We start from the raw sequence: 20768 nt of genomic DNA on the forward strand, positions 1-20768 counted from the left end.
TTCAAACAATGCAAGGCGAGTGCTCCAGAGAGGAAAAATGGACATGGATTGAGGCAGGAATTAAGCTATGTGAAGATGGCGTCTGACCGACAAGCCAGTCGTGCCACAAGCGCTTATGCCTTTTTTAGCCCAACAGATCCACTCGTGGGGACACTTGGCCTCACAACAGATGACGGCACGGTTCCAGAAAAGCTGGTGGGGTTGGGGATTTAAAAAATGTGTGGTCTGCCAGAAAAATAATTCTGGACCCATCATGGTAATGCCCCAACTGAGGCCCCCTGCCCCTGTCGGACCATTCCAGCATCTGCAGGTTGATTATATATCTCTTCCTGCATGCCAAGGATACACTAACATTCTTGTCATGGTCGACAGATTCTCTAGATGGGTAGAAGCTGTCCCAACTAAAAGAGCCACAACCAATCACACTGCAAAGGTCTTGTGTAAGGATTACATTCCCCGATGGGGAGTCCCGAGTAGCATTGACTCAGATCAGGGAACACACTTCACAGGTGCTGTCTGCCAAGAAGTCTGTAGGTTACTGAACATTACGTGGGATTTACACTGTCCTTATCATCCACAATCATCAGGACAAGTAGAGAGAATGAATCGAACGGCTTGCCAAATATCACCAAGAAGGAACACCATGGGCCCAGGCATTACCAATAGTGCTATGTAGCATTAGGGCAACCCCGAACAGAACTACAGGTCTAAGCCCATTTGAAATTATAACAGGAAGACCCATGTCGCTGCCAGGAACTATTGATTTAAGGAAAGCTGATGTTCACTTAATGAGTGACACTTTGTTATCATACTGTCAGAACCTAACCAATGCTATTAGTTCTGTTTCCCAACAGGTATCGGCAGCTTGGGGTAATCTACCCGAAGGAGAACACGACATCATCCCGGGAGTCTAGGTGTATGTGAAAAAGTTGCATAAAGAACCTTTGGATGCCAAGTGGGAGGGACCTTATCAAGTGTTATTGACCACCCAGGCAGCTATTAAAGTCCAAGGAAAGAAAGCCTGGATCCACGCTTCACACGTTAAACGAGCACCTATAATTGAAGCTGAAATCTAATAAGGACAATTACTTTTTGCCAAAATGTATAAATTTACTGTATTACTGACTGTAGGTATTCTAGGCATAGGCCTACTTCTTACTAGCCGAACCTCTGCACCAAAGGGAAATAGTAGAATACCAAGGGAATTACATGTAAATACCTTTTTATATATGTCATACATTTATGCCAAACAAGATAACATTTCTAGTTGTTGGGTATGTGCGCATATTCCTATTCACTCAAAGGGAGGGATTCCCTTGAGGCCAGTTCCCTTGAATATCTCGGAAATGGCTGAGTGGATAATTAATCAAAACAAAACAGGCAAGGCATTTCAGGATATGGAAAACTGGGCACGTAAATGGAAGTCAGCAGGTTACAATCTGACTACCTTTGAAGGGGGGTACCAACCATGCTACAATAACTCCAAACGGTCCCCATTTTTTGTTATCACTAATACAACGGGAATAGGAAGACCGGGGGAATCGGTATGTCTGATTAGAAACATCAAAGGAGGCCAAAATATGGGGTATAGTAACTGCTCCCGGAATTATAATATAATCAAGCCACGGAACCGTCCAAACTGGGCCGATGTGGGAATTTTTAACGTAACGGGGATTCTGAATAAAACAGATGGAAAAGCCTGGACAGGCCCCAGAGTGTTGCTGACAAAGAAACAGCTAACCTTCATTGCCTATAATGGCACCTATTGGGTGTGTGGCCACAAGGCCTATCCTTGGCTGCCCCAGAATTGGACGGGATCCTGCTATTTAGCCTACATTGTACCTTATATGTATCATATAAAGTCACTGTCGGAACATTTACAACGTCCTAAGAGAGCTATCACAGAAACAGAGAGGTTCTTTGCCATTCTGATCCCCAGGTATGGGACCGCCAGACTGGCAAGGGAATCCATTAACATGGCATCCGTTGTGGAATGGGTAGCCAATGATACCTCAGAGGCCCTAGTTAAAATCAATGCAGAAATGGTAGCAATCGACACAGTAGCCCTACAGAATAAACTGGCCCTTGATTACATCCTGGCTGAAAAGGGAGGTACTTGCGCCCTACTCGGAACTGAGTGTTGCACATATATCCCAGATAGCTCCGAAGAAATTACCTACTTAGCGGAGCATATCCAAAAGGAGGTAGAAAAACTTAAGCAACCCCCATCATTCACTTTGTGGAGCGGAGTCACTGAATGGCTAGGTTCAATAGGAACTTCATTGGTGGAAGGTTTAATTCTATTCATTGTAATTATTTTACTTTTATACTGTTCGTTTATGTTGATTAAATGTTGTTGCAACCAGGCGGCTGTAGCTGCTGTCCCACATGTGAGGTCCCAGCAGACCGTCTGTACGTGGCACAGGGGTATGTTATGCTAAAGGGAAGGTTGTTTACTGGTTGAATTAAGATAGTGATTTGGATTAAATTGGAATAAGGTTAATTAAACTACTAAAACCAGACTTCCATTGTGGCCACGATGGAACTCGGGCTTGTGTAAATTTGTGTGGAAGCTACTAGTCCGGACATATGGCGAAACACATCAACAAATTTTAGGAGGAAACTCTATTAACATGTATGAAATTATTTTGTAGAATGTTCCACCAGTGATACCTGATGTTTTATGATTCAGTTTGTGAAAGAATCAAAGGGGGGATTGATAGAGAATTCAAACAGGCTGCATTTAGACAGGTTGAGAAAACACAGACTCCCATGTCTACGTGCGACTGAGCACATTGCATTAAGTCATCAATCAACTTGACATTTTAGGACCTTTGGGTAGCGAGCCAATTAAAGGTTAAAAGACTATCAAATGAGCCAATAAGGTCAAAGAAGGCGAGCTCTTTTCTGTAAATTGAAACAGGTATAAGTACAGCCATTTTGACCATGTGGTCTCAGAAGGACAAAGGCCTGGCTTAAAGCCAGAAGCTTGTTGCTGCTGCCAAAATAAAGTTACATTAAAACTACAACCGGAGTTCGTATTTCATTAGAAATTAAGAGATCTAACACTTATGCATCCAGAAGTCTGTCTAAGGCTGAGAGGGCCTACAGCATGATCGAAAAAGTATTAGTGTGTGTTTATGGGGTAAAGAAAATGCATCAATATCTGTTTGGGCTCAAATTTGAATTGGAAACTGACCATAAGCCACTTATATCCCTCTTTTCTGAAAGTAAGGGGATAAATATGAATGCATCAGCCCGCATCCAGAGATGGGCGCTCACGTTGTCCGCATACAACTACGCCATCCGCCATAGGCTAGGCACAGAAAACTGTGCCGATGCTCTCAGTAGGCTGCTATTGTCCACCACAGGGGTGGAGATGGCACAGCCCTCAGATTTAGTTATGGTAATGGAAACATTCGAGAGTGAGCAATCACCTGTTACCCACCGACAAGTTAGATCCTGGACGTGCCAGGACCCCTTACTGTCCTTAGTAAAAAAACTGTGTGCTCGACGAGAGTTGGTCTAGTGTCCCGTTAGAGATCCAGGAAGAAATAAAGCCGTAGCAGCGCGCAGAGATGAAATGTCCATACAGGCAGACTACCTCTTATGGGGTAATTGGGTAATGGTGCCAAAAAAAGGGCAGGGACACTTAGTGACCTCCACAGTATCCACCCAGGCACTGTAATGATGAAAGCGATAGCCAGATCCCACGTGTGGTGGCCCGGTATCGATGCGGACGTAGAGTCCTACGTGCACAAATGTAACACATGTTCACAGTTAAGCAATGCACCAGGGAGGCGCCACTAGGTTTATGGTCCTGGCCCTCCAAACCGTGGACCAGGGTCCATGTCGACTACACAGGCCCATTCTTGGGAAAAATGTTTCTTGTGGTTGTAGATGCGTACTCCAAATGGATTAAATGTGAGATAATGTCGGCAACACATCCGCTGCCACCATTGAAAGCCTGCGGGCCATGTTTGCCACACACGGCCTGCCCGATGTCCTTGTGAGTGACAATGGGCCGTGCTTCACCAGTGCCGAGTTCAAAGAGTTCATGACCCGCAATAGGATCAAACATGTCACTTCTGCCCCGTTCAAACCAGTGTCCAATGGTCAGGCAGAGTGAGCAGTGCAAACAATTAAGCAGAGCTTGAAGAGGGTAACTGAAGGCTCACTGCAGACTTGCCTATCCTGAGTCCTGCTTAGTTACCACACAAGACCCCACTCGCTCACTGGGGCTCCCCCCTGAACTGCTCATGAAAAGGGCACTTAAAGACAAGGCTCTCATGAGTCCACCCTGATCTACACGAACGGGTAGAGAGCAGGCAGCTTCAACAGAATACACATCATGATCGCGCAAATGTATCATGCAAAATCGAGATTAATGATCCTGTATTTGTGTTAAACTATGGACAAGTTCCCAAGTGGCTTCCCGGCACTGTTGTGGCCAAAGAGGGGAGTAGGGTGTTTCAGGTCAAACTTTCAAATGGACTCACCGGCAGGAAACACTTGGACCAAACCAAACTCAGATTTACGGACTACCCAGAACAACCCACAATAAACTCTACCTTTTTCAACCCTCCAACACACACACCAGTGGCAACCGACCCAGCGGTTGACCACGAAGCAGAACCCATCACCTGCAACAGCCCAGCAGGACTCACCACACCCAGCAGCCCGGCAAGGCCAGCTGCGCAACAGCCCAGCGAGGGCCCAACAAATGACTCACCAAAACCAGCATTTGCACCGAGACAATCAGCCAGGGAAAGGAAGGCCCCAGATCGACTCACATTGTAAATAGTTACACTATTGACTTTTTGGGGGGGGAGGGGAGAGGGGGGAGTCTTGTTATATATGTAAACCTGTAAATAGCTTGTTTAACCACCAGAGGGCTCATCCCCTGGAGTCCCAAGGGATCCCACAATCCCTTGGGAGCACCTGTACATAAGGAGGCCTCACAGGCTGGAGAGGCACTCTGGAGACCTGAATAAAGGACTATGGTCACACGTTACTTTGAGCTCACAGTATCTGGTCAGATTCTTTATGCAAGACATAACAGGATCAAGATGGGATGGTCCTGCTGTGATGGTCTACATGTAGAATAGGTTCCCTAGATTGTGTGAACCCAAAGATCGGTGACCTAGCCAAGGTCGCAGACTGCTGCACCAATCACCATTTCCCACTAATGCACCTGACTTATCTTAAATAACTTGCCACATAAGCTGACGCTTTAGGTTAGTTACATTTCAGTTCCCACAGTAGAAATCAAACCTAACTGTCCTGCGCTTGTAATCCTCTTTCTGCACATTCAGCACCTTCAGCAGGTGTACCCCAGAGAGAGAGTCAGCACTTTCAGAAACTGTACCCCAGTGAATCAGTACCTTCCGAAACTGTAAACGAGTGAGTCAGCACCTTCAGGAGTTGTACCTCTGAGAGTCAGTACCTTCAGGTGCTGTACCTTAGTGAGATTCAGCACCTCAGGATCTGTACACCAGAGAATCAGCACCTTCAGGAAATGAACCCCAATGAGAGTCAGCACCTTCAGGAAATGATCCCCAGAGAGCGTCAGCACCTTCAGGTACTGTAAACCAGTGAGAGTCAGTACCTTCAGAATCTGTGCCCCAGTGAGAGTCAGCAGCTTCTTGAATTGTACCCCAGTGAAAGTCAGTACCTTCGGGAACTGTACCTCAGAGAGAGTCAGCACCTTCAGGAACTAACTGTTCCCCGGGGAGAATCAGCAGCTTCTCAAACTGTACCCCAGTGAAAGTCAGTACCTTCGGGAACTGTATCTCAATGAGTTAGCACCTTCAGGAACTGTTCCCCAGTAGCTTCTCAAACTGTAACCTCAGTGAGCGGCAGTACCTTCATAAACTGTACCTCAGAGTCAGCACCTTCAGGAAATGAACCGCACAAAGTGAGCAACTTCAGGAGCTGTATCCCACAGAGTCAGCACCTTCAGGAAATGTACCCCAGTGAGAATCAGTACCTTCAGGATCTGTACCCCAGTGAAAGTCAGCACCTTCAGGAAACTAAGTCAGAATGGGGATTGTGCAGATCAGTTCAAAGTTAGTGATAACTACATATATGCTAAGCATTAAGATGAAGCAGGTCGGAAGGAAATAAGAATTAAAAACTTTAAGAAACTGGATGGGAGACCTTTAAATTGTTTTTATGTAAATGCAAGAAGCAAATTTGTTAGACTTGCAACCCTATGTTGTGATGCAGAATTTTGACATATTGTTATTTCTGAGACATGGCTAGATGACAATGATAGCACAGAAATTCACCTAAAGTGCTACAAGGGTTTCAGAAAGGATCGTGTAGGTCAAAGAGGAGGTAGGGTTGCTATTTTTATGTGAGAATCTAACAGCTAGAGAGAAACTTGATATTGCCTCATCAGGCTCAGTTGAAGCTATCTGAGTTCAAGTGGACCAAGCTCATGGGCAGGGATTAATTATTGGTAATTGTTCAAGGCCCCCAGGTCAGACACTTGAACGTAATGAATTGTTATGGAAATAGATCACTGATGTTTTTAATATAAAATGCCACATTTGTCTGGTGGGCGATTTTAATTTTCCTGGCATTCAGTGGAATGATGGTTTACCTGTTGTGGTGGGAAGTGCAGCTGAAAAATGTATTGAAAATATACAGGACTGTTTCCTGACTCAATGTGTTAATGAAGTAACTAGGGAAAATCATATATTGGATCTGGTGTTTAGTAGTGAGCCTGACCTCATATTAGGCCTCCATGTGGGGGAACATCTGGGCAACAATGATCACAACATTATACGGTTCCAACTGGCTAGTAGAACTAAAGTTACTGAGAACCTGTAACTCGTACCGGATTTCAGAAGGGCAAACTTCTCCGAAATGGCAGATGATTTGGAACAGGTAAATTGGCTAACCCTCCTCGGTGGTGATGCGACCGATGTTGAATATAAATGGAAGGTTTTTAAGAATCAGATTAAAAATGTGGTAAACATGTACCCAAAATCAAAAGAAGGAAATGTGATAAGAAAAAGCCAAGGTGGTTGACTACAAAGACAAATAAGATGTAAACAGAAATGTTTCTATAAATTAAAGAAATTTAACACTCAAATAAATAGGGTCGAATACAAAGAACTAAAGAAAACTAAGGCTGCTATTAGAACAGCAAAAAGACTAATGGAAAAAAGGATTGCAGTCAACTGTGGCAGTAATAGGAAGAGCTTTTTTCGTTATGTGAAGAGTCAGAGAACTATCAAAGACTGTATTGGGCCACTGAAGGGAGCTCGAGGACAGGTGACTCACTGAGTATGGCGGAAATATTAAATGAGTACTTTGCATCAGTATTCACCCTTGAAGATGATGCTCAAATATTAGATGTTAATGATACTAGTTTTACTATGAGTAACATTAACATAGATAAGCATATTGTTTTAGAAATAATTAAAAATTTAAAAATAGATAGAGCAACAGGGCCAGACAATATCCACCCGAGGATCCTCTGGGAGATGGGACATGTGCTGTGCGAGCCTCTGGCCTATATTTTTAATAGCTCACTGCACTCTAGAATGGTTCCTACAGATTGGAAGGAGGCTAATGCAGTTCCCATTTTTAAAAAAGGTGACAAGGCAGACCCAGGTAACTATAGGCCCATCAGTTTAACATCAGTAATAGGGAAGATGCTTGAAGGAATCTTAAGGGATGCAATATATGAGTACTTGGATAAGGTGGGACATATTCGGGACACCCAACATGGCTTCATAAAAAAAAGAGGTCATGTCTCACAAATCTAATTGTATTTTTTGAAGAAATTACGAAGTTGATGGATGAGGGAAGCCCAGTAGACATTGTCTACTTAGATTTCCAAGAAATTTTGACAAGGTACCGCACAAGAGGCCTCTCTATAAGATCGGAGCCTCTGGTATTAGTGGAAATATATTGATCTGGATACAGAACTGGCTGGCAGGACACAGGCAAAGAGTAATTATAGATGGATTTGGATCTGTTTGGAGACAGGTCACCAGTGGTGTCCCGCAGAGATCAGTGTTGGGACCGTTGCTTTTTATTATTTTTATTAATGATCTGGATTCAGGGGTTGGCGGCACAATTTGAAAATTTGCAGATGACAGCAAGATCTGTGTGAGTGCTAGAACTGTAGAAGAGGTACATCTGATTCAGGCAGATTTTAATGTGTTGGGAGACTGGGCTCACGACTAGAAAATTATGTATAACTTCGATAAGTGCACTGTTATGCATGTGGCCAGGGCAAATGCTCAACATTCATACACCTTTCAGGGAAAGGCAGAAAGATGATGGAGATAGAAAGAGATTTGGGCATTCTAGTGCATACATCCTTAAAGGTACACAAGCAATGCCGTGCAGTGATAGCTAGTGCAAATAGAGTGTTGGGCTGTATCCATAGGACAACTGAGTATAAGACGAGGCGTACTGTTTTGTCCTTGTACAAGACCTGAAGTCAGGCCGCAATTGGAATACTTTGCCCAGTTTTGGTCTGCTCACATGGTGGATGATATTGAGGCTCTGGAAAGGGTGCAGAAGAGGGCCACTAGACTAATTTCAAGACTAAAGCATCTTAGTTATCAAGATAGGTTGAAAGAGTTGGGACGCTTTACCTTAGAGCAGCGTAGTCTTAGGGTGGATATGATTGAGGTTTATAAGATAATGAAGGGAATAGACAGCTGTCCGTTTATTTCAACTAAAATGGTTCGGCAGGATTAGGGGACACAAATTTAAGTTGTATAAGGCTAGATCTAGGTTAGATGTCAAGGCGTGGTTCTTTTCAGAAAATAATAGACCTCTGGAACAAGCTGCCCTCTCATGTGGTGGATGCAGATTCACTGAACTCCTTCAAGCAAAAGCTGGATTTGTTTCTGGCTATGGCGGAGATTAACGCTTACAGAAGGTAGGTACTGCAGAGAATTTAATGGCCAGAGTGATCTCCTTCAGGAACTGTTCCCCGGGGAGAGTCAGCAGCTTCAAGAGTGGTCATGTTTGACAAATTTGCTGGAATTCTTTGAGGATGTAATGAACAGGGTGGATAAAGGGGAACCAGTGGATGTGGTGTATTTGGACTTCCAGAAGGTATTTGACAAGGTGCCATATAAAAGGTTACTGCACAAGATAAAAGTTCACAGGGTTGAGGGTAATATATTAGCATGGATAGAGGATTGGCTAACTAACAGAAAACAGAGAGTCGGGCTAAATGGCTCATTCTCGGGTTGGCAATCAGTAACTAGTGGGTGCCGCAGGGATGAGTGCTGGGACCTCAACTATTTATAATCTATATTAACGACTTAGATGCAGGGACCGAGTGTAACGTAGCCAAGTTTGCAAACGATACAAAGATGGGAGGAAAAGCAATGTTTGAGGAGGACACAAAAAAACTGCAAAAGGACATAGACAGGCTAAGTGACTGGGCAAAAAGTTGGCAGATGGAGTATAATGTTGGAAAGTGTGAGGTTATGCACTTTGACAGAAAAAAAAATCGAAGAGCAAGTTATTATTTAAATGGAGAAAAATTGCAAAGTGCTGCAGTACAGCGGGACCTGGTGCATGAAACACAAAAGGTTAGTATGCAGGTACAGCAAGTGATCAGGAAAGCCAATGGAATCTTGGCCTTTATTGAAAATGGAGTGAAGTATAAAAACAGGGAAGTCTTGTTACAGTCATACAGCGTATTGGTGAGACCACACCTGGAATACTGCGTACAGTTTTGGTTTCCATATTTAAGAAAGGATATACTTGCTTAGGAGGCAGTTCAGAGAAGGTTTACAGAGGAGTTAGATGTGGCCCTTATGGCTAAAGGGATCAAGGGGTATGGAGAGAAAACAGGAATGGGGTACTGAAGTACATGATCAACCATGATCATATTGAATGGTGGTGCAGGCTCGAAGGGCCGAATGGCCTACTCCTGCACCTATTTTCTATGTTTCTATGTTATGGGGAGCAGGCAGGGAATTGGACCGGAGTCCATGATCGGATCAGCCATGATCGCATTAAATGGCGGAGCAGGCTCAAGAGGCCATATGGCCTACTCCTGCTCCTATTTCTTATGTTCTTATGTACCCCAGTGAGCGTCAGCACCTTCAGGAACTACACCCCAGTGAGAGTCAACAGCTTCAGGAACTGTACCCCACAGAGTCAGCACCTTCAGGAACAAACCTCAGTGAGAATCAGCATCTTTTCACAGAGAATAGTAGACCCTCTGGAACAAGCTGCCCTCTCATGTGGTGGATGCAGATTCACTGAACTCCTTCAAGCAAAATTGGATTTGTTTCTGGCTGCAGTGGAGATGAAGTCTTACAGAAGGTAGGTACTGCAGGGAATTTAATGGTCAGAGTGATCACTTGGACTAGCTTCGATCGCCTAGATGAGTCGGAGAGGAATTTCCCCGATTTTTCCCCCCAAATTGACCTGGGTTTTATCATCTGTTTTTTTGCCTCTCCCAGGAGATCACATGGTCACAGGGTTTCAGGTGGGGTGCAGTGTATAAGTTGTGATACACAAGGTATTTCAATTGTGCGGGACAGGCTTGATGGACCAGATGGTCTTTACCTGTCTGTCATTATTCGTATGTTCGTATGGTCTGTACCCAGTGAGAGTCAGCACCTTCAGGAACTGTACCCCAGTGAGAGTCAGCACCAGGAAATATATAAGGGTCAAGGATGTCTCGGAGCGGGTGCAGGACATTCTGAAATGGGAGGGAGAACAGCCAGTTGTCGTGGTGCACATTGGTACCAACGACATAGGTAAAAAAAGGGATGAGGTCCTACGAAAAGAATTTAAGGAGCTAGGAGCTAAATTAAAAAGTAGGACCTCAAAAGTAGTAATCTCGGGATTGCTACCAGTGCCACGTGCTAGTCAGAGTAGGAATCGCAGGATAGCGCAGATGAATACATGGCTTGAGCAGTGGTGCAGCAGGGAGGGATTCAAATTCTTGGGGCATTGGAACCGGTTCTGGGGGAGGTGGGACCAGTACAAACCGGACGGTCTGCACCTGGGCAGGTCCGGAACCAATGTCCTAGGGGGAGTGTTTGCTAGTGCTGTTGGGGAGGAGTTAAACTAATATTGCAGGGGGATGGGAACCTATACAGGGAGACAGAGGGAGACAAAAAGGAGGCAAAAGCAAAAGACAGAAAGGAGATGAGGAAAAGTGGAGGGCAGAGAAACCCAAGGCAAAGAACAAAAAGGGCCACTGTACAGCAAAATTCTAAAAGGACAAAGGGTGTTAAAAAAGCAAGCCTGAAGGCTTTGTGTCTTAATGCAAGGAGTATCCGCAATAAGGTGGATGAATTAATTGTGCAAATAGATGTTAACAAATATGATGTGATTGGGATTACGGAGACGTGGCTCCAGGATGATCAGGGCTGGGAACTCAACATCCAGGGGTATTCAACATTCAGGAAGGATAGAATAAAAGGAAAAGGAGGTGGGGTAGCATTGCTGGTTAAAGAGGAGATTAATGCAATAGCTAGGAAAGACATTAGCTTGGATGATGTGGAATCTATATGGGTAGAGCTGCAGAACACTAAAGGGCAAAAATCGTTAGTGGGAGTTGTGTACAGACCTCCAAACAGTAGTAGTGATGTTGGGGAGGGCATCAAACAGGAAATTAGGAGTGCATGCAATAAAGGTGCAGCAGTTATAATGGGTGACTTTAATATGCACATAGATTGGGCTAGCCAAACTGGAAGCAATACGGTGGAGGAGGATTTCCTGGAATGCATAAGGGATGGTTTTCTAGACCAATATGTCGAGGAACCAACTAGGGGGGAGGCCATCTTAGACTGGGTGTTGTGTAATGAGAGAGGATTAATTAGCAATCTCATTGTGCGAGGCCCCTTGGGGAAGAGTGACCATAATATGGTGGAATTCTGCATTAGGATGGAGAATGAAACAGTTAATTCAGAGACCATGGTCCAGAACTTAAAGAAGGGTAACTTTGAAGGTATGAGGCATGAATTGGCTAAGATAGATTGGCTAATGATACTTAAGGGGTTGACTGTGGATGGGCAATGGCAGACATTTAGAGAACGCATGGATGAATTACAACAATTGTACATTCCTGTCTGGCGTAAAAATAAAAAAGGGAAGGTGGCTCAACCGTGGCTATCTAGGGAAATCAGGGATAATATTAAAGCCAAGGAAGTGGCATACAAATTGGCCAGAAATAGCAGCGAACCTGGGGACTGGGAGAAATTTAGAACTCAGCAGAGGAGGACAAAGGGTTTGATTAGGGTAGGGAAAATGGAGTACGAGAAGAAGCTTGCAGGGAACATTAAGGCGGATTGCAAAAGTTTCTATAGGTATGTAAAGAGAAAGAGGTTAGTAAAGACAAACGTAGGTCCCCTGCAGTCAGAATCAGGGGAAGTCATAACGGGGAACAAAGAAATGGCAGACCAATTGAACAAGTACTTTGGTTCAGTATTCACTAAGGAGGACACAAACAACCTTCCGGATATAAAAGTGGTCAGAGGGTCTATTAAGGAGGAGGAACTGAGGGAAATCTTTATTAGTTGGGAAATTGTGTTGGGGAAATTGATGGGATTGAAGGCCGATAAATCCCCAGGGCCTGATGGACTGCATCCCAGAGTACTTAAGGAGGTGGCCTTGGAAATAGCGGATGCATTGACAGTCATTTTCCAACATTCCATTGACTCTGGATCAGTTCCTATCGAGTGGAGGGTAGCCAATGTAACCCCACTTTTTAAAAAAGGAGGGAGAGAGAAAGCAGGGAATTATAGACCGGTCAGCCTGACCTCAGTAGTGGGTAAAATGATGGAATCAATTATTAAGGATGTCATAGCAGCGCATTTGGAAAATGGTGACATGATAGGTCCAAGTCAGCATGGATTTGTAAAAGGGAGATCATGCTTGACAAATCTTCTGGAATTTTTTGAGGATGTTTCCAATAAAGTGGACAAAGGAGTACCAGTTGATGTGGTATATTTGGACTTTCAGAAGGCTTTCGACAAGGTCCCACACAGGAGATTAATGTGCAAAGTTAAAGCACATGGGATTGGGGGTAGTGTGCTGACGTGGATTGAGAACTGGTTGTCAGACAGGAAGCAAAGAGTAGGAGTAAATGGGTACTTTTCGGAATGGCAGGCAGTGACTAGTGGGGTACCGCAGGGTTCTGTGCTGGGGCCCCAGCTGTTTACATTGTACATTAATGATTTAGACGAGGGGATTAAATGTAGTATCTCCAAATTTGCGGATGACACTAAGTTGGGTGGCAGTGTGAGCTGCGAGGAAGATGCTATGAGGCTACAGAGTGACTTGGATAGGTTAGGTGAGTGGGCAAATGCGTGGCAGATGAAGTATAATGTGGATAAATGTGAGGTTATCCACTTTGGTGGTAAAAACAGAGAGACAGACTATTATCTGAATGGTGACAGATTAGGAAAAGGGAAGGTGCAACGAGACCTGGGTGTCATGGTACATCAGTCATTGAAGGTTGGCATGCAGGTACAGCAGGCGGTTAAGAAAGCAAATGGCACGTTGGCCTTCATAGCGAGGGGATTTGAGTACAGGGGTAGGGAGGTGTTGCTACAGTTGTACAGGGCCTTGGTGAGGCCACACCTGGAGTATTGTGTACAGTTTTGGTCTCCTAACTTGAGGAAGGACATACTTGCTGTTGAGGGAGTGCAGCGAAGATTCACCAGACTGATTCCCGGGATGGTGGGACTGACCTATCAAGAAAGACTGAATCAACTGGGCTTGTATTCACTGGAGTTCAGAAGAGTGAGAGGGGACCTCATAGAAACGTTTAAAATTCTGACGGGTTTGGACAGGTTGGATGCAGGAAGAATGTTCCCAATGTTGGGGAAGTCCAGAACCAGGGGTCACAGTCTAAGGATAAGGGGTAAGCCATTTAGGACCGAGATAAGGAGAAACTTCTTCACCCAGAGAGTGGTGAACCTGTGGAATTCTCTACCACAGGAAGTAGTTGAGGCCAATTCACTAAATATATTCAAAAGGGAGTTAGATGAAGTCCTTACTACTCGGGGGATCAAGAGGTATGGCGTGAAAGCAGGAAGTGGGTACTGAAGTTTCATGTTCAGCCATGAACTCGTTGAATGGCGGTGCAGGCTAGAAGGGCTGAATGGCCTGCTCCTGCACCTATTTTCTATGTTTCTATGTTTCTACCCCGGAGAGAGTCAGCACCTTCAGGAACTGTACCCCAATGAGAGTCAGCACCAGGAACTATACCCCGGAGAGAGTCAGCACCTTCAGGAACTGTACCCCAATGAGAGTCAGCACCAGGAACTATACCCTGGAGAGAGTCAGCACCTTCAGGAACTGTACCCCAATGAGAGTCAGCACCAGGAACTGTACCCCAGTGAGAGTCAGTACCTTAAGAAACTGTAAACCAGAGATTTGGCACCTTCAGGAACTATACCCCAGTGAGAGTCAGCACCAGGAACTGTACCCCGGAGAGAGTCAACACCTTCAGAAACTGCATGTCAGCACGTTCAGGAACTATACCCAGTGAGAGTCAGCACCTTCAGAAGAGAATGTGGAGAAAACAGTGGGTTTGAGCTGGCAGAGCAGCATGACCCATTCCAGCAAGAGACATGGTGGTACTGGCTGTGGATTTCAGGTTGATTGTTACATACCAACACAGAGAGCAGCCTTACCAGAGAATCCAGATCTTCTCCCTTGACACACAGATTAGCATCGATCACATTGAGTCCGACCAGAAGTCCAACAATCACTGCCCCTTCCTCTTCCATTATCACGGCATGATCCTCATAAAACTCACTGCAACCAAAGCAGTATATAACACCGTGATTCTAGTGTTCCTCCTCTCAGACAGATCAGATCGAATCAGGTCACACTGCTACAATCCGAAGCAGCTGCGCAACCACATTTCAATTTCAACAACTTCATCCACAACTCCACTGAGATTGCCCCAAATGTTCTCCATTCCTCCCCCAAGTGCAATAACTTGCTTGTGTTTGAATGATGGTAGTTGTCTGGTTACTCCCCCAGTGCTATTCTTTCACCTGTAAGGTCAGACCGATCAACCATAGATGGCATCACCACTCAGTCCTTCCCTTCTTCACTCAACACAGCCACATTCTCAAACTGTCCAGGGTTCTGTCTCCCAGTCCCATGCCTGCTCACAACCAAGATCAGATACAGGTATGGAAGCTGGACTCGCCCGAGTCAGCATAGCTCAGACCCACAGTGACTGCATGCAGATTTCTCGAGAAGACTGAATTAGGGACCCACAAATACTGAGATGGGGAACGGGCGAGGTGGGTGATGAAGGGTCACCCCAGTGAGCATCTAGTCTGATGTTCACAGGCCCCAGTGAATGTCTAGTCTGATGTTCACAGACCCCAGAAAGCATCTAGTCTGATGTTCACAGACCCCAATGAGCGTCTAGTCTGATGTTCACAGACCCCAATGAGCATCTAGTCTGATGTTCACAGACCCCAATGAGCGTCTAGTCTGATGTTCACAGACCCCAATGAGCATCTAGTCTGATGTTCACAGACCCCAGTGAGTGAGCTGAGAAGCTGCTGATTTAATTTGCTCAGTTTGTTCCCGTCAACCACGGGTCAGTACCTCCCACCGTGCTAACATGGTCTGGGGGTCATGGGGAGAGACTCTCACAATCCTCTCACTGTTCAACAGACAAGACAAACAAGAGGAAGAGAAACACCTGAACAGGTCCTTCCTGATGATCATGCACCGCAGATAATCCGCCAGCTTCTTCTGCATCATGGCAAGCCGTAACCAGGCACGGGCTCGTCCCAGAGGGGTCCTGCATGGAAAGAGTGGTCACAACAGTCAATATATTACATCAATATCCTTCTCCAACAATTAAAAAAGACATGAGTGACACTGGGGCGATGGGTCAGCTGAGAGTGTTTGATGGGACCATGTAGAGGGAGTTTTACTCGGTATCTAACCTGTGCTGTACCTGGTCTCTGTGAGCGCTCCATTCTCCTAAATGGTAGAAGCTACCAAAATCAAAATCACCCGAGAAAAATCATGGTGCAATGGGAATAGTGGAGGAAAGCCTAATCAAAAAGGACAAGAGAGAGATGGGTGAACGGGACTTGGTGTGAGTTAGGAATACGGGCAGCAGAGTTTTGGATGAGCTCAAGTTTATGGCGAGTGGAAGATAGGAGACAGCCAGGAGAGCGTTGGAATAAATGAGTCTGGAGGTAACAAAAACATGGATGAGGATTTTCGCAGAAGTTGGGCTGAGGGAGGTGCAGAGGGGATCTAACCTCTCATCAAACTCAGAATTCTCACCTGTGTGGGGAAGACCCTCTATTGCTGAAGTATCTTGGAGTTTGTGCACTGCACTGGCCTAAAGTGTGAGCTCAGAGAGTGAGCATTGCAGGCCTGTCTGTGGAGTGCATTGGAATATCCAGGTCTGGAGGTAACAAAGGCATGGATAAAGGTTTCAGCAGCAGACGAGCTGAGACAGGGGCGGAGACAGGCGATGTTATGGAGGTGGAAGTAGGCGGTCTTTGGGATGGAGAAGGTATGGGGTCAGAGCCGAGGTTGCAAATGGTCTGGTTCAACCTCAGACAGTTGCCAGGGAGAGGAATGGAGTCGATGGCTAGGGAACAGAGTTTGTGGCGGGGACCGAAGACAATGGCTTTGGTCTTCCCAATGTTTAATTGGAGGAAATTTCTGCTAATCCAGTATTGGATGTCAGACAAGCAGTCCGACAATTCACAGGCAGTGGAGGGGTCGAGAGGTGGTGGTGGTGAGGTAAAAAAGCTGGGCATCGTCACCGTACATGTGGAACCTGACTGTGTGTTTTCGGATGATGTTGCCAAGGGACAGCATATAGATGAAAAATAGGAGGGGGCCAAGTATAGATCCTTGGGGGACTCCAAAGGTAACGGTGAAAGAGCGGAAAGCCATTGCTGGAGATGCTTTGGCTATGATTGGATGGTTAAGAGTGGAACCAGGTGAGAGCGGGGAGAAAAAGGGAGAAAGAAACAGGCACACAAGGAAAAATGGGCAACACACACACTCCATGAATAATGTCGTGAAAAGAAAAGCAAAGAACTTGCATTTAAAAAGCGCATTTCATGACCTCGAGATGTCCCAATGCGCATTACAACCAATGAAATACTTTTGAAGTGTAGTTACTGTTGTAATGCAGAAAACAAGGCAGCCAATTTGCGCACAGCAAGTACCCACAAACAGCAATGTGACAATTACGACATAATCTGTTTTAGTGATGTTGGTTGAGGGATAACTCTTCTGCTCTTCTTCGAATAGTGCCATGGGATCTTTTATGTTAACCTGAGAGGGAAGATGGGGCCTCGGTTTAACGGAAAGACGGCACCTCTGACAATGCAGCACTTCCTCAGTACTGCACTGGAGTGTCAGCCAAGATTATGTGCTCAAGTCTCTGGAGTGGGACATGAACCCACAACCTTCTGACTTCGAGATGAGAGTGAAACACGGAGCCACAGTTGACACTTAGCAATAACTAAGGATGAATTTGAGAGAGAACTAGTAGACTTTATACTAAATGGCCTCACTACTTCCATTCTGTCAATCACAGATAAGGTCATCTCTAATCACTTCCTTGTATCCTTCTCCACCCACACCAACTCCTCTTGCTTCTGTGTCTACCCCTGGAACAGCACTTTCAAACTCCCAACTGACTTGCCTTTGGTCCTCCATTCATTACCAATCTGCTCAATCACACCCTCACCTCCACCTTTGAAGAGCTTGTCCCCATTAAAACCACGGCTCTCTTTCACCCTGGTTGCTCCCCAACTTCACTCCCTCAAGTCCCAGGGACACAGATTTGAATGTCTATGGCGGGCAACTGGTTGAACCACATAAAGCACTATCGGGTTCTGCTATCCTCTGCCAAACTACTCACTACTTCAGGATCATCTTGAAATGCATAGATACCTCCCCTTCACTAGAAACGGACTTCTTAAACCCCTGTCCCGTGCCTCCTCCATCCTCAGTTCCAATAACAAGTGCGAGGAGCTCATGGATTTCTTTGTCTCCAAGATTGAGATTAGCTGCACCTGCCTCTTCTCTCCCTTCCCCTAGCCCACCGGGCTAAACTTCCTCAAAGGTCCCCCCCTGCACTAGCCCTGAATTTGCATTTTTCTCTAGTTTCTCCATCTCCCCTCATGCTCTCGCTGAGCTCATCTTGTCCATGAGACCCATCTCCTGCTCCCTTGATCCTATTCCCATCAAACTGCTGACTATCCAACTTCCCTCTCTGGCCCCCATGTTAACTGATATTGTTAACGGTTCTATGTCCTCAGGTATTGTCCCTTCCTCTTCAAATCTGCTGTCATTACCACTATCCTCAAAAAACCCACCCTTGACCCCTCTGCTCTTGCAACCTCCCTTTCCTCTCCAAAGTCCTTGAACGTGTTTCCACCTTTCCTGGAACTCCATGTTTGAATATACGCTCCATCACCAAGACCATCTACTTTCACCTCCGTAACATTGCATGACTCCACCCCTGCCTCCAATGCACTCATGCCAGCCTCCCATCATCCACCCTACATAAACTTGAACTCATCCAAATCTCTGCTGCCAATACCCTAAATCGCACCAGCTCCCTGTCTGGCAACGCCTCAATTTTAAAATTCTCATCCTCATTTTCAAATCCATCCATGGTCTCACCCCTCCCCATCTTTGTAACCTCCACCCTACAACCCTCCAAGATCTCTGTGCTCTTACAATTCTGGCCTCTTGTGCATCCCCGATTTTAATCATTCCATCACTGGCATCTATGCCTTCAGCTGCCTAAGCTCCAAGCTCTGGATTTCCCTCTCAAACCTCTCTACTTCTCTCTCCTCCTTTAAGACGCTCCTCAAAAACGACCTCTTTGACTAAACTTTTGGTCACCTGTCCTAATATCTCCTTATGTGGCTCAGTGTCAGATTTTGTTTGAAAATGCTCCCATTAAGCACCTTAGGCCATTTTACTACATTAAAAGGTGCATAAATATAAATTGTTGTTGTAGTGAATGTGTTCAACCGATGCAGAGCAGGAACCAAGGACATGTTGTTGAACTACAGAACACGTCAGAGGAAATCATGACCAAACTGATACCATGAATGTTCAATCTCTTTACACCTCCAATCCCCACTAGGACAGCATGCGGGCCCCGCCGCTTCTTTCTTGAATGGAGGCCCAGCCAGCTCCCATCCACCATCACCCTTCTCCTCCTTGCTGAACTTGTTTTACATTGAACAACTTCTCCTCTGACTCCATTCACTTCCTCCAAATAAAAGGTGTTGCTATGGGAACCCGTATGGGTCCTAGCTATGCCTGACTTTCCATGGATACGCGGAACATTCTTTATTTCAGTCCTACTCTGGTCCCCTCCTTCATCTCTTCTAGCTTTATTGATGTTGTTTCCTGCTCTCGCCCCAAACTGGAAAATTTCAGCAACTTTGCTTCAAGTTTTTACTCCTCCCTCACCTTCACATGACCCATCTCAGACTCTTCCCTTCCTTGACCTCGTCTTCATTTCTGGGCATAGCCTGTCCACCAACATCTACTATTCGCCCACTGACTCCCATAGCTACCTTGGATTACACTTGCTCCCACCACGCTTCCTGTAAGGACTCTATTCCATTCTCCTAATTTGTCCGTTGCAACTGTTCTGATGATGCCACCTTCCATTCTAGAGATTCCGATATATCTTCCTTTTTCCTCAACCACCGTGCTTGACAGGGCCCTTGACCATGTCCATCGCTTTTCCCACACCCCTGCACTCAACCCTTCCCCTTACTCCCAGAACCACGATAGGGTTCCTTTGTCCTCACTTGCATCCAACCAACCTCCACATTCAACAGATCCTCCGCCATCTCCAGCGTGATACCACCACCAAACACACTTTCCCCTCCCCTCTCAGCACTCCGAAGGGACCTTTCCCTCCACGACACCCTAATCCACTGTTCCAGCATTGCAATACCCGCTTACCTTCCTACGACATTTTCCCGTGCAAGCGCAGAAAATGCAACACCTACCCTTTCACCTCCTCCCTTCCCATCGTCCAGAGCCCCGAACACTCCTTTCATGTGAAACAGCGATTTACTTGTACTTCTTTTAATTTAGTACACTGTATTCGTTGCTCATGGTGCAGTCTCCTCTACTGGGGAGACCAACGTAAGCGTGACCCCGAGCTTTCAGTCACCTGCCATTTTAATTCTCCCACTCTGACCTCAGCCTTCTACACTGTTCTAATGATGCTCAACGTAAGCTCAAAGAACAGCACTTCAATGCCTGGCTCGAACAACGATGGAAACCTGCTCAGAACCTGGGCACATGAGGTATCGTCAACGGACGCAAGCATTCGTATGTCATCCCAGTTTCAGCGGATTTTCCCCAGCCAGTTTCTGCCAAACAATGTGGGGCCATCCCCTGGCACAATCCACAGCGGGAGTTCGTGTACTGCTCCATCATAGGAGACTTTGACTTCTGTGCTGCCAATTACAGGGATTAGTTCCTTGGTGCAAGTCCTTAGTTTGGTGTATGAGCTTGGGCCTGTGTGCCTTTTTGCCCCACAGCCTGTCGAAGGCCTTTTTACTCATTATGGACTGACTCACACCTGTGTCCAGTTCCATAGATACTGGAATTCCATTCAGTTCAACTTTCAACATTATTGGTGGACATCTCATGGTGAATGTGTACTCCGTATACTTCTGCCTCCTTGGTACGAGTCTCCAATTCAGCCTGATCCACAGTGGATCGATCTTCCTCTGCAACGTGGTGGTTTGCAGCTCGCCTGC

General features: G+C 45.7%; 1 protein-coding gene across 1 annotated transcript in view; it reads right to left on the reverse strand.

Annotated features, from left to right (window-relative positions):
- Positions 1-20768, reverse strand: part of rufy2 (RUN and FYVE domain containing 2) — a 119091-nt gene that overhangs the window by 70096 nt on the left and 28227 nt on the right. Inside the window, exons 4-5 of the mRNA XM_070873893.1 lie at positions 15683-15784; positions 14649-14772 (exon numbers count right to left, since the gene is read on the reverse strand). Coding sequence (XP_070729994.1) covers positions 14649-14772; positions 15683-15784 — 226 coding nt within the window. The remainder of the gene's footprint in view (positions 1-14648; positions 14773-15682; positions 15785-20768) is intronic.

Source organism: Pristiophorus japonicus, chromosome 3 (genome assembly GCF_044704955.1).
Source record: "Pristiophorus japonicus isolate sPriJap1 chromosome 3, sPriJap1.hap1, whole genome shotgun sequence".
Classification (NCBI taxonomy): domain Eukaryota; kingdom Metazoa; phylum Chordata; class Chondrichthyes; family Pristiophoridae; genus Pristiophorus; species Pristiophorus japonicus.